At 35.6% G+C, this 14,073-nt stretch overlaps 1 protein-coding gene across 2 annotated transcripts; it reads right to left on the minus strand.

The window, feature by feature from the left end:
- Positions 1 to 1,070: 1,070 nt before the first annotated feature.
- On the minus strand, positions 1,071 to 14,065 carry LOC143711865 (inter-alpha-trypsin inhibitor heavy chain H3-like). Of its 2 annotated transcripts, XM_077203953.1 has the most exons (20): positions 13,921 to 14,065; positions 12,184 to 12,347; positions 11,957 to 12,061; positions 11,709 to 11,871; positions 11,520 to 11,630; positions 11,291 to 11,419; positions 11,065 to 11,181; positions 9,185 to 9,353; positions 8,998 to 9,108; positions 8,535 to 8,716; positions 8,261 to 8,440; positions 7,918 to 8,045; positions 7,411 to 7,625; positions 6,530 to 6,553; positions 6,170 to 6,235; positions 5,982 to 6,086; positions 5,696 to 5,870; positions 3,885 to 4,033; positions 1,373 to 1,457; positions 1,071 to 1,219 (listed from the first exon to the last, which is right to left on the minus strand). In XM_077203953.1, the coding sequence occupies exons 1-20, from the start codon at positions 13,996 to 13,998 to the stop codon at positions 1,105 to 1,107; spliced, it is 2,571 nt and encodes an 856-aa protein (XP_077060068.1). In that variant the 5' UTR covers positions 13,999 to 14,065; the 3' UTR covers positions 1,071 to 1,104. The 2 variants fall into 2 exon arrangements, 1 of the variants encoding a protein (XP_077060068.1); XR_013194928.1 differs by lacking the exons at positions 1,071 to 1,219; positions 1,373 to 1,457 and adding an exon at positions 5,068 to 5,143 and having other exon boundaries at positions 3,899 to 4,033; positions 5,692 to 5,870.
- Between the last annotated feature and the right edge of the window lie 8 nt (positions 14,066 to 14,073).

Here is a 14,073-nt window from a genome sequence, read left to right on the forward strand (position 1 = left end):
ACCGCCTTAGGTGCGATCTAATGTTTAGAAGACCTAGCTTTAGAAATTGTTTTTGTTCACTGATATTGAGATTTTCTGGTTTAATTACAATAAGATTTTTCCTAGATCCTACAGTAGATTTATTGTTTGGCCTCACTAAACGAGGAATAGACACAGTTTCTATATAATGTTCTACACTACTTATATCAATTAAGTTGGGACAGCAAAGACTGTGATTTGGACTTTGACTTACTAGTCATATGTTGTGTAACGTCTTGGAGATGTTGTCCGACAGAACAGCCGCTCCGATTCTGCTGGGGTGCAGGCCATCAGCACGGTAGAGCCTAGGTCGCTCGCTATTTAAAAAAACTGATTCAAAACAGACTTCCGAGGCAACATAACGGTTTAAAGATCTACAGAAAAATAGAGGCTTGGTGATAACTAAGTAAATATTTAATAACTACAATCCTAAAATATAAAAAGTGGAAAACATTGGTCAAAAACTTACACTTACACAAAACTGACCATCCAACTTTCAGATGCCATCTTTATTTTTTTAGCTCAACTCTTACAGAATGGAATGTAAAGGATTGTGGGTTTAGTTATCAGAGGCAGTGAAGGATTCATCTATGCTGAATCTAATATAGGATTTGGATGTGCATTTATGCATTCCTATTCAGGGGGCAGCATTTTACAGCTTTCGGACAAAGGCTAAGGAAGAAAAATTCATATTTTAAGAACTGTACACAAATTGGCAACTTTTATGCAAAACCCCCCATTTGGAACCTTTTATATATATATATATATATATATATATATATATATATATATATATATATATATATATACTGGATTAACCCAAGGAAAGGCTGAAGTGGATTTTAAAAAGAAGCAAATCAAGCTAAAAATATACTAGACAATTATAAGCAAGTCTTGAATGGAAACCTGTTATTTGGCTGCTTTTTATTTGTTCACATATCTTGAGAAAGCAGACAATGCCATACTCCCTTTGGTCAGTTTGAACAATTACAAGACCAGATGGGATTGAACCATTGAAACATTTACTGTGCTTAAAACAGACCATCAAAATATATGGGAAAACATTTTTTATCAACTCTGTCAATGCTACAGCTGAGTAACAGTGAAATCAGAAATCTCGTCCTCCATCACAGCCTGGAACGGTACAAGCCAACATTCTCGAACAGGAGTTGAAGGAAGTCTGTAATCACTGACAGTCTCCCTATAGACACAGGTTTCATTAAATACTGTACTTTATGAATGATAAATTCAATATATAACCATAACGGGCAACACAGTACATCTTTTAAATGAGGTACATGCAGGTTTATGGAAGTCTGTATGTATGTATGTATTTATTAATTTAATCACTTACAAAGACGTCTTCACCTCCTTGTCAGTTATCTTTAGAGTAGGTGTTTGCGATCCTTCAACCTCCTCGTATGAAATTTTGGGTTTTCCTTAAAGATCGTCCACACACATTGTTACTTAATACTTGTCACCAGTGTTGGTTCAATGAAAACATTTTAACCAAAACAATCCATTTAATAACAATAAATAGTTGTTAGCTAACCGCTAAATGTGTACATAATAGACACAATAACATCACTGACATTCTGGTTATATTCGTTATATTCACATTTTTTGTACATGGCTTATCGCATGCTCTGTAGCCATTACTAACATTAGCCATTTCTTTCATGGTTTCAAACTACATTTTACTACATTTACTACATTTTTGTCATATGACCTCAAACCCTTGTTTAATTTATAGCAAGTGGTGCCCAGTTGTCATCTTGGGCTGCGTTTAACTTAAAAAATTGTATGCCCTTCCCTCACTATCTTCTCTTCATCTCATTCTCTTGGATATACAGTGTGTCATTGCTTAAGTTGCACCAGTTCTATGCACCATTCTATAGGCCTGTATGGGCTGTTGGTGACAATATTACAAAACTACACAAACTATAACGGTGTAAAAAACGGTCAGCTTAAGGTAGCTACAATGCGGTTAAATGTCAAAATAACTCCAATAACATACACTAGAGTTGTGTGGGGTGGGGGTAAATCTGCTGTGATGTCACAATTATATTTCATTGTGTTTTATGGATCTGCCTGGCCATATGTGTCCATGTGACCAATCCCTCCGTCAGAATCAAGGGGTCGAGGGTTTGTCCAAACTTCCCTCGACCCACTTGATGAAGTTGAACGCACTTAAAAATGGCAGAAGGAATTCCCCCAGGAAGAAAAGCTTAGGGAAGTTTGCGAGTGTGTGACTAAAAGTGGAGTTAAAGGAGCCGTATGTAAGATTGTGGCCAAAACTGGTACTGCAATCACTTTCAAATTACTGTAGAGCGGTGTATCCCCTTCCCCTCCTCACTGACTCGAGGTTGCCAGATAGGTTGCTACAAGAAGCTTCCAATGGCAAGTGACGAGTCCTACACAGTACGTTTTTTTCCTGTTAATTATGTTTATGCTTCAAATGAGAGATGTTTTGCAAAGTAATTATATATTGCAAAAGTTTACTAATGGCGATTAGCCAAATATAATCGTAAATATGTACGCTTGTATGTGACAGTACGCTACATTGTTAGAACAGTAGCTGTTAGTCTAACTTGTAAATGTAGGTATCTGTCATTAACGTAAGTCCAAGCACAAGCCTCTGTCACTGTGTGTAACCGATATCAAAGATACAGCTATTCATATAGGTCAACTTGCAGCATGTGTAGTCCACAATATACGCGAAGAACGAATGAGGAATCATTTTTACGAGGTAACATTAGGCTACCGTCTCAATTACGTTTCACATTGCCATAATGGGCGTGCTAATGTTGTTTTCCTCAGCGTCTCAGCATAATGACAGAGAAACGGGCTCTGATAATGCATTGCTAATGTTAGCAATGACGACTCACCGTTTTCATTACCCAAACAATTCCTTTCCTTTTCAAGTCGATGACCCACCTCCTCCATGAGCTAACGTAACGTTACTTTGCACGAACATGCATAACTTTGTTCGACTGTCATGAATATTTGAAATGTCCATTTACCATCCATCAAGTACAAGTTAGCCAAACATAGATGAATCTTACCTGTCCAGGAGAAAATTAGCAACGTTGGCATCTGTCTTCAAATTTTTCTCCGTTTTCAGCCGTCTCCATCTTTCAAAGGCATCTCCTATACAGATCCTTGTTTTATTTCGGACTTTGTCACGAAGTACTTTGGATTCATAACTAGTTTTTTTTTTTGGTTTCGCAACGTTAGACATGTGTTGTATCCGTCGCGTTTGTAGCTGCAGCTGTGGTAACTAGCAGAGCTGGCAATCCGGATGCCGCAACACTACTGACTTTGTGATTGGTAGATAGGTGGAGGGTGGCGCATAAGACCAAAACACAACCATGACAACATCAACATCAGTTGAGGGCTGCAACTTCACTTATAAAATGACAATATCCTGGCCGGACTATTGTTGTCAGTGATATAAGTATTTGAAATGAACATGATTTCTTAATGTCTAGTGACATTTCAGGACAATTTTATAATTAATTGAAATAAATGTCTTACATGCAGCTCCTTTAAACACAGCTTTGGGAGTAAGGTTGCACTGCATTATGGGATACAAAGCTCAGCACAGTGTGCTTTCTTGTATATATATATATATATATATATATATATATATATATATATATATATATATATATATGTGCTATACTTCAGCAATAGTAAGAACAAGTGTGCTATTCTGAACATAACATTGTTCTTCTGAAATGGTTGAAAGATTAAAGGTTATTAATGTGCACCATGATCTACTGTTCCAGCTTACTTCAGTATTGATCAGAGCCAAGAGATGAAAAATAATGTTTAAATGTTTAGACCGTGATTTGCTTTCTTACCTAAAATGCCTGTCAAGTTGACATCTTTTGGATATTCCCAAATGGCAGGCCACAAAAACATGACCTCATCTTTCTTTTGAAGAAGAATAACAACACCAATATTTCCCATGGTGACGTTCATTTCATTATCAAGTACAACCAGAGACACACTGTTGATACAGAGCAAATCATGAGTGAATTCTGCCTTGTATCTCAATAAAACTGTTGACAAACAGATACAAGTTAATAAGCAGAAGATTCCGTAGAATACTAATACTTTTCCTTACAAAAAAAAATAAGTATACTTATGTAAAGTTCAAGTATATTTTAAGTTTACCTTAGATAGTAAGTATACTAATATCAATGTAGTTAAGTGTCCTATTTCAAAACCACTTGGAACTTAATTTGCCTTTTTGTATAAAAATATACTTTTAACTATACTTTAAGTATAACTACATTTTTCATACTGCAATTAAACTACAAGTGAACTTATAGTTAGTAAAATACTTGTAGCACATTTTTTAGTTTATGAAAGTAAACTTTGAAGAATACTCTCAATAAACTACTTGTAAGTTTTCCTTAAGAGTACTTAACATCATACTTATAACTTACTCTTTATAACTATTCGGTTATACCGAATTCATTCGGTATGGTAGTTTTGATTTATTTGCTTTTTAATGTTTGATGGTCGCTATTTTACATGTGCATGAGCAAAACTTTTATCGTTTGTTTCTTCACCTGTGTTTTGATCCGGAGATTCGGTACTCTTTCAGAAGATGCGTAATATGGTGCGTTCATTTGAAGCGACCATACGAGTTGAACGCACTTGAACGCTGTCACAATTGTCGTAAATACGAGTGGGAAGCTCTGGGTTTTCTTTAAACCCCGATCTTTACGAGTTGGGGGTGTGTCAGTGAGAAACATGGCAGAATACCACAATACTTCAAGGTATTTAGCTGTGATATTGTCAAGCTGATTTCCTGCACAGATTATGATGTCATTATAACAATGTAATATGTAACGGTAAAGTTTGCAGGGGCTTAATAAATTAACTAAAACATAAAAAAGCAAAGCACACCTTATACACATATCTTTGTTCTTCATTTTCTAGAACTAGTATTTAAGAACCTTGCTGTATTTTTGTGTAATTAATTAAGAGAAAGTACACCGCCATCTTACTTCGACGAAAGTGACTTGAATGCACCTGCAGTCGTAAACACGACTTTCCACCTCGTAAGTACAAGCTTCCCAGGAGGACTTGAACTCACCAATAGCGCCCCCTACCGTAACAGTGAAAACATGGAATGCCAGAAAATTCTGTCATTGTCGGGGAAGCATGTGGAATTGCACACTTCCCTACTATATAGTAGGCGAAAAACAGTATGTGACAAAAGAAGTATGTCCGAATTCACAGGTCTCATTGAAGAGTAGGCAAAAAGTACCGGGGGACCTAATTATTCCTGTGAGATTCTGAAGTGTGCATACGATGGTTTGTAAAATTATGTGAAAAAAGTATTTAATTGGCTGCTCAATCAAAAGAGTAAACACAACTACAAGCCAAGTACACTTAGAATACTTAATTATACGTTTAAGTATATCTCGATCAAAAGATTGAGTACAAGTATTGGCCAAATATACTTAAACCTTTCTGTCAGTATAAGTCAAGTGTAATTTTGAGGATATTTCTTAGAAGTACATAAAAAGTAGACTGAAAGTACACTTTTTTATTTTCAGTTTAAAAGAAGTATACTAATAGCACGCTTGAGTAAACTTCTTTTTTTGTAAGGGTCGTTTTTGTCATTGACAGTGCATGCTGTGAACATAGTATCTACCCCTCTGTATCATTTTGGGTCGGTGTCTGGCCCCACAAAAACTGCACATCATCCTGTCCATTTCGGTAACTGATATTCTTTGTGCTTATAATCAAGTGATGGTTAGTTTTGTAATGAAAAGCAATTTGATGGAATCCATTTTGTCCACTCAAAGACTCTCCATTCATAAAGAACTCTAGGAAAATATCACAGAAATACACAAAAATACTCACAGAAAATATCACTATAAGACCAATGGCCTGTTAAACAGATTCACATGTAAAACAAACAGCTCTTAATGTCTGACCTGAAGCAGAATCTTGTAGCAGTTTGAGTTTGTGAGGAACAGGAACATCAAAATAAAGTGGTTTAGACTGACCAGCAGAAGGCAGCAGGAAACGATTGCTACGAACTTTTGGAGTGAGAATACCCGGATTATTTTGTAAAATAGGTGCTCACAAAACAAATAAATGAGTTTGAAAAATGTTTATGTACCTTGCACTTCAGGGACCTCGGTCGTAAGTGCTATTTCAGTTTGGGAGATATCTAAGGCCCCCATATCTAAAAATGTAAATTCACATACTGCATTCATTACTGTATATTTAGTCTTTATTTTCAAAGGTGACGTGTGTAATTGGCACCAATTACACACATCATCTATAATAAAAAGCTTGCTACAATTACAATTGACATTCTTAACACAGTATGGGTGTCTTTAGTATTGATAACCAATAAGAAACCAAAATTATTATCATGAGTTTGTACCCTACAAAGGCCGTCTATAGTCTACATATGAGTCTGAGACTAAATAAATGCAAGTAAAAAACATAAAATACTGTAAATTGAAAAACGTACAAGTCGGCTGTATATGAACATAATCTGAAAAGAAGGAACATTTTCACATTGTGAGCATGACTGAAATATTTTTCATTTTTAATGCACTCCCACAATTAATCTCCCAGAAAACCGTGAACCATCAAATCCTCATATGATTGGTCAATGCAGCATTCCAGTTGTGTTAATAATTGTGCTATGCCAAGTGCTGTATCTTTTGTAAGTAATATGCCACTTCATTAAAATATTTTCCTTAATAATAACATTTTTTAATAAAATTAATAAGATCACAGCTAAAGGGGTTGTGTTGTGCATCATAACTAACAACTTCCTTTAGCATTTTACATTTATTTTTACATTCTTAACTCTCTAGTAAATGAAATAAAAATTAAACTGTTTTACTTCAATAAAGAAGAAAAATATTTTAACGTAGCCTACCGTAGTGAAAGGAATAATACTCTGTGTGCATTTTACCTATAAAATAAAGAAAACGAAATAAATAATAGTAATTTTAAAAAACACAACGAATAAAGTAAGATTTTTTTTCATCAACTTAAATAAAGGAGAAAATAATTTGCCATACCGGACCACGAGTGAAGTACTGCTGGAATAAAAAACAAATTCAAAAGGCAAGACATGCTTATATTTAGGAAATTTAGGACATGGGGATATTTGGGGAACAACAATTATGTGTCGATACAGTTCTGACCACACATATTTTTACTGTTAGTTCATCATTTTATAACTTACACAGAGAAGGCTCTTCTTCAATAGGGTAGTTTGCTAATAAAATAATAATGAGAAAGATGTCACTTAAAATCATCCTTTTTTTCCCAACAGACAGTTGGATTCCTTGGTCAAAAGGTGAACATAGTTAACATAGTTAATTTCTCAGTTCTTACCAACAGACGCTTGTCCCATTCTTATACCATAAGATGTAGTTATGTCTTCATCGGGTTCCTCTCCTCCCTCTTTGGGTTTGTCGGCAACTTCTACTTCATCTTCCTGTGGCTTTGTGACGACCATAGAGGTGAGGGAGGTGACAAACTGGTATTTCAGGGACAATTTGAGAGCTTCTTTCTTTTCATCCTCTTTCTCTTGTCCTTTAAGAAGCACTCTGAGACAGAAATACAGTGAGAACACAGATAGACAGATCAGTTTGATTCCATATTGCATGCATATTCCTCCATCCAGGCATATTTTGGGATATGCTTGGGATAATTAATCTGACACAAGCAATGTTAAGAAGATATATCTGTAAAATGGTATGTTTTTGGCCTCAAACTATATTCTAAAAAAGAAATCACAGTTTTAACCTGATCATTAGGATTATAAGGTTAATTTTCACTGTCCTATGATGTGACAGTTGTTTACATTAGTATGTACTTTATATAAGTAAATAAACTTACTGCCTTTCCAGAATTTGCTTCACCGTTAGGTAGGCCCACAGTCTCGGCATGAAATCTTCATTCTCAGCTGGGACATCACTGGGGTCTTTTGCCATTACAGTTTCCTGATACGTCACATTACTGCCTTTCTGCTCAGAAATAAAAATACTAGTGACGCTGTCATTACCACTTTCATCAATAACTTTCTCTGAAAACAAAGTGATCATTATTCCAAACTCTTAAACAACTGATCATTAACTATCCACATATCCAAAGTAATGACCTCGGTTGAAACTGCCGAGAAAAAACAGCCCACTCAATCCCTACCAATTTGATGAATTGTAAAGCACCATGATGATCTTACTGATACTGCAATGACTTCAGTGGTGAAACTCTCCACACTGTTGTCTGTGATTTGTCCCGATACCACAATCTCAGAGCCATTGAAGTACAGGCTAAAGCTGGTCTTGGTAAGGTTTGTCCCTCCTGTGTATTTAAGTTGAATATCAGTGAGGAGAGGGACGGCAACTTCTTCATAGAAGCCCTACAATACAAACCGAAAAAAGGATCTAAATGCATTCAAACACAGAACAGATAAGCACTGAGGATGAATTCTCAGCTGATTCTCTGTCGTTCACCTGCAGCTGTAGATCAGCGTCCGAATCTTCATAAATCCTGCGAGCAACTCCACCATTTTCCAATGACATTTTTGTCAGGAAGTCGAAGTTAACATCATATCCAAAACCAAGACAATATAGGGGGAACTTTAGACCAATTGCCTCTTTCACATTGGCCATTATCCTCTCTTTGTTAGTTTCACCTGTTAGAAAGGAAAATAAGTAAAGCATGCTTGACATTTTTCAAGCATTACAATCATCATTTTTGAGTGACCAGAAAGCAATGGATGCATTGGGCAATTTCATATTTCCTTTCTCTCACTGACAAAGTCAAGAACCAAATTGGTTATGATAATAATCTACTGGTCTACTAACGGCATTTTAATTAGGTCTTAAACCTTTTATAAACAGGTCTTCTAATTACACTGAGTGAACTAGTGCTAGGATAAAACACATTAGCTTGTGTTTGTCAGTGAATCTGTGCCTGAAGTGGGATCTCCATCAGTCAGCAGGATCAGGATGGAGGCGGTTCCTTCTCGTGGATGTCGATTGATCATGTCCACTCCTGCTAGAACTGCAGCGTTAATGTCTGTGGCTAAAGGAAGAACAAACATAGTTGTGTCACATTAAGGTACAACTTTCTTACTCCCCATTTAGAGTTAGGAAATCACCTCCTCTATCTCTGATCTCCTTCACAAAAGATTTTGCAGTCTCCAGGTTTTCCTTGGTAGCTTTCAGGAGTTCATTCTTCCATGTGTCAACTTCACTGTCGAAAGTGATCAATCCAAAGTGGTCATCCTCATCAAGATCACTCAAAATCTTTAGCAGTGCCAAACGAGTCTAAAGAAAAACACTTTTTTAAACACAAGTTATTCTTTCTTTTTTACCAGTTTTGTTAAACAAAGTAACTCCACAATGATTTCAATGCATGAATCCCTGTTATTATACCATATAAATGCACAATGCTGCAAGATCCTTAAAAAACCTCCTTCAAGGGTTTTGCCATAAAAAATCAGGGGTGGTAAAAGTTCTCAAAAATTATACTCGAGTAAAAGTATATAGCCTACCTAAATAAAAAATGACTCCAGTAAAAGTAGAAAGTCCTCCATTCAAACATCACTTGAGTAAAAGTACAAAAGTATCCGATTTAAAACGTACTTAAGTACCGAAAGTAAAAAGTAAATATTCAAACTGTAAATATAAATAATTAAACAGATCAATTGTTTTGGGAGTGATATGCAATGTTTTAATTGAACAAATTATTAGATACTGCAATTAAGAATTTGTTAAATTTGCAATCATAAGAGACAATGAAGCACCTTGCATCAATTCTAAACATTTTCATTAAGTTTAGTGACAGCATATTATGCTTAATTTTTAAATTAACAAAATCTCACCTAATTCTGTAAACATAGGCTACAGAGAGCCCTCTCAGCTGGTATTATTACATGTTAAAAATACATGTGATTTTTATTATAATAACAACTTTATAATATCTTAATGATATAATTAAAAAATATAATAAATATATAGTGCACATTTAACAAAATACTAATTTATACTAATATTAAATATATTATAAACTACTAATTTTTCTAGCCAACTAACATGCTATGGTCATGAAATGTTTTTTTTTTTTTTTCCTGAGGTAAATGTAACGTTATGTGACATTGTTCTCCAGCTGTTTTATTGACCTCTTTCCGCGGTTGAAAAACACTGATTTATTGATATTATGTATAAGGTATATACATTTCGGTAAGTTGTACTGTATCTTTCAACATAGGCTACCTATTATTGTTCATTTGTTGTTATTTACAATTAAATAGTAGCCTAGTAAAGAGATTAATGGCACCCCATATAGCAGGCGCTAGCTATCTGTCACGTCACATTTAAAAGCTCCAAAACCGTATTTATTTTTTAAATTTCGTAAATAAAATTGACAGAATCTGAGAGCTGAGAATCTTTGCTTTGCGATTTTTCTCTGCGTGAGAAAATGGATGTGTGTCGTGAGAGCGTGTGGAAAGTGTCAATTGCGTGAGTCTCACACTGAATGAGTGAGAGTTGGCAGCTCTGCAATAGACATGTTCCATAACATTAGCTGCATCAAACAGAAGATGTGCAAGATGCAAGGTAAGCGGGAATCTCGGGATCATTGCTGGCCAGAGCTGCACCTTCACCTGTTTCTGCGGTCATCTTCCACAATGGCGAACTGACTGCTATGTGAGCGTACATGCTGGCAAAGAGTTTGCGCGTTCTTTTTTTCAAAATAAAACCAAGTTTTTCATTGGTTTGGAAAGCCAGTGTAATAAATACTTGGAGCAGGCATGGGGAAATGTAACGGAGAAAAAGTAAACTTTGTCTTTAATATTGTAGTGGAGTAAGAGTAAAGGTAGATGCAAATAACATACTCAAGTAAAGTACAGATTCCCGAAAAAAATACTTAAGTAAAGTAACGAAGTATTTCTACTTCGTTACTTACCACCACAGTAAAGAATGTATTGCATGTTATATCCTTTTAATTGATTTGCCTGAACTTGACGTTGACATTTACCTGTTCCATTTTTCTGCCGCTCATAGAACCGCTCCGGTCAATGATAAAAACCACATTTTTGGGAATACGTGGAACATCAGAGGGTGCAAAGTAGTGGACAAAATAGCCATTTGATACCTTAGAGAAAACAAAAGTACATTCTGAATATCATTTATGTTTTTTTAAATAGTCAGTCTTTCAAAATCCAATTCAAAACTGTCGTAAAGTACGTTATTGAAAAATGTACCATGACTTCTCCTTCATGATTTGGCCTCTCGACATCGTATGTTATTAGCATGTCACCATTCAGTCCATTTTCTCCACAGCTTTTACACTTGGTCTGTTGATCTCGAGTGGGGTAGAAGGTCACCCATGCCTGAAATGATCAGTTTGGTTATCTGGTAACTTTGTTTGAGGTGTAGTAGCATAATGAAACATTTAAGCTAAGTGTTTTACCCCTCATTTTAAGCTCTTACATCTTTGTCTGCTCTGGTGGTTTTGATGGCATTGGCCAGATCACCGGTGCTCAAATCTCCTTTCACCTCCAAAAAGGAAATTCCTGTTTTTTCTTGTATGTGAACATCCATCTAATGTGAGTAAAATAAATATGATCTTTCTATCCACCTTAATTGATGATCTATTTCCCTCTTTGTTTCTTCTCCTACCTTGAAGTCTGCCACCGGCTGCATTGGTTGGGCATTGATGAGTAGCTCATATTTGCCAAGGCGACGCTTTAGCAGTTCTTCGTAAGTCAACTCAAAAGTCACTTTACTAAAAGCAGCCACCGTCACTGAAGTTTTAAAGTCTTCTAAAGTCCTTCCAACAGATCTGAAATAGAAATGAATCCCAGCATATTACTAAACATGCTATAAAAACACATTTCATGGACCTATTTATTTGTAATTCCCAGTACTTGATCAGTCCAGCACTTTCTCCTCGAGATACTGCTCGACTGTACTGTTGCTGAGCTTCCTGTTTTTCCTTCACAACACCATCATATATCTTCCCCTCTATGGTCCTATGGAGAAAAGAAAAGCCTCACACACATTAAACATACTTCAAAATTTGCTTGCTAGTTTTGTCTTTATAGAATTGCTGAATTTCTGCTGAATTTTTATGTTTAAGATTGAATTTCCCTACATTCTGAATTTGCTGATGAAGGCATTCTTGGGTATCTTGACCTCAAACTGGATCTCTTGAGATTCATTCACTGTGTTCGCAACACGACTTGTGATGACGGTTGTGGCGTAGCGACCGGTGACCGTGGAGTTAATGTAGAAGCTGTATATATCCACATTTTGTTTCTGTTAAGACACCAGAAGTTAGCCTACTCTTAAAATATGTTTATTTAGTATGTTCTATTCTGTTACAATTGAGGTATTTCCTAATATTCGCTGACTGTTGCCCATGTCAATGCTGATCACCCATACGCAGGTGAGATGCTAATCATTTTAACTTAAATACATTTTTCATGTGCATGTATTAAATTATTTATTTTGTACGGATCCCCTATGGGGACACGGTGGTGGTGGAAAAAAATATGAGATGGAAGGAAAAATAATAACTTGCATTTGCGCTCCCCCAAGAAATCGTTTCAGGGGCTCCGTAGTGGCAATGCTGGTCATACTATAACCACGATAAACAAATTTGAACATGACATACACCTCAAAAACTCATGCGTGAGAGGCAACGGACAAAGCCTCAGTATAGCGAATATTAACCTAGAAGACAGTTAAAAAGCAGCGTAGTGGAACACAAAAACTTTCTGTGTAAACAGCTGTGGTGCACATTTACACTCCTTTTTGCGTGGGATTGCTCAAACATAGGCTACTGCTCGTAAATGACTTGGAGAAAAGGCCTTTGGACTGAAAGAAAATACTGTTTGACTATGGTAGGCCAATCACATCTTACCACAAATGAAACATACAAAACCAAGCCAACAAATATGGTTCACCTAGTCTATCTTGATCTCAAAGGTATGCATTTAATCCGTTTAAAGCCTAACATATAAAATAATAGTCCGAAAAATCTCATTTTTTGAAATAACCATTTAATGAATAGACAAAACATTGAAAAAAGTAGGCTATTGGAAAGCTTGCATACGTGTTTTGTATCATATATTTAATACACTAGGGTTTTTATGGCCCTTATGGAAATAAAACACACCATCAACTTTATTCAGATGCCCGAACTGATTAGAAAATATGCAATGGTCCAGATGTCAATATTTATATATGTCCAAAATGAAGGTCCGATGTAATGTAAACCAATCTTTATAACAGTAGTAAACTACCATAAAATGCATAGAAATATCAGTTGTCACCGATCATATCTCCCAATAATATGTCTTAGATAATATTTAAATGCTCAGTTTTATGATCAAAGGTTTGTAGTTTTAATTGTGGGGCAAAAAAAATGTAATGCAGTGCAATACAATGATGATTGAGAGATGTACAAATAAACAATACTCAAAAGCCTGTTGTATTTTATACATTTTAACATAATTTTTCTAAAAATAAAATATTGATAATCAAGAAATCCTAATTTCTTCTGTCCAATAAATGTTCGTCTCAAAAGATTAATATCAATATAAAAGTTATGCTTAAGCTTACTCTCATTAAAGAGTTCACAGCTAATAGACACGAGTATACCACACAATTTTATAATTAAACTAAAAGGGCTTGTACTTGTCAGGGCAGAAGGCATGTAGTAAGTAGATTCTGCAGATTTTCTAGCAAAGTTTTGATCATGTTGATAATTTAGAGGCTTAGAAATGTAGGCTTTATAGGGATAACTTTCCCATTATCTGATTTTGTACCCCAAAGACATACATTGCATTAGATGTTAATTGCTCACATCCTGAGCGTTGACCCTCACCTTCTTAACAGGTTTTGAACTAGCTGAGATGAGAAAGACGCCCAAGAGAATCAGTCTGAGAGCTGCTCGATCCATCATGACCTGTCTAGAAAACAGACCTCGAAACACACACTACCTTTAAACTCCTGTCCACATCATGCTATTGGCTATTAT

The sequence above is a fragment of the Siphateles boraxobius genome, unplaced genomic scaffold, assembly GCF_051911475.1.
Source record: "Siphateles boraxobius isolate OS27281-9 unplaced genomic scaffold, OSU_SipBor_1 5, whole genome shotgun sequence".
In the NCBI taxonomy this organism is placed as follows: domain Eukaryota; kingdom Metazoa; phylum Chordata; class Actinopteri; order Cypriniformes; family Leuciscidae; genus Siphateles; species Siphateles boraxobius.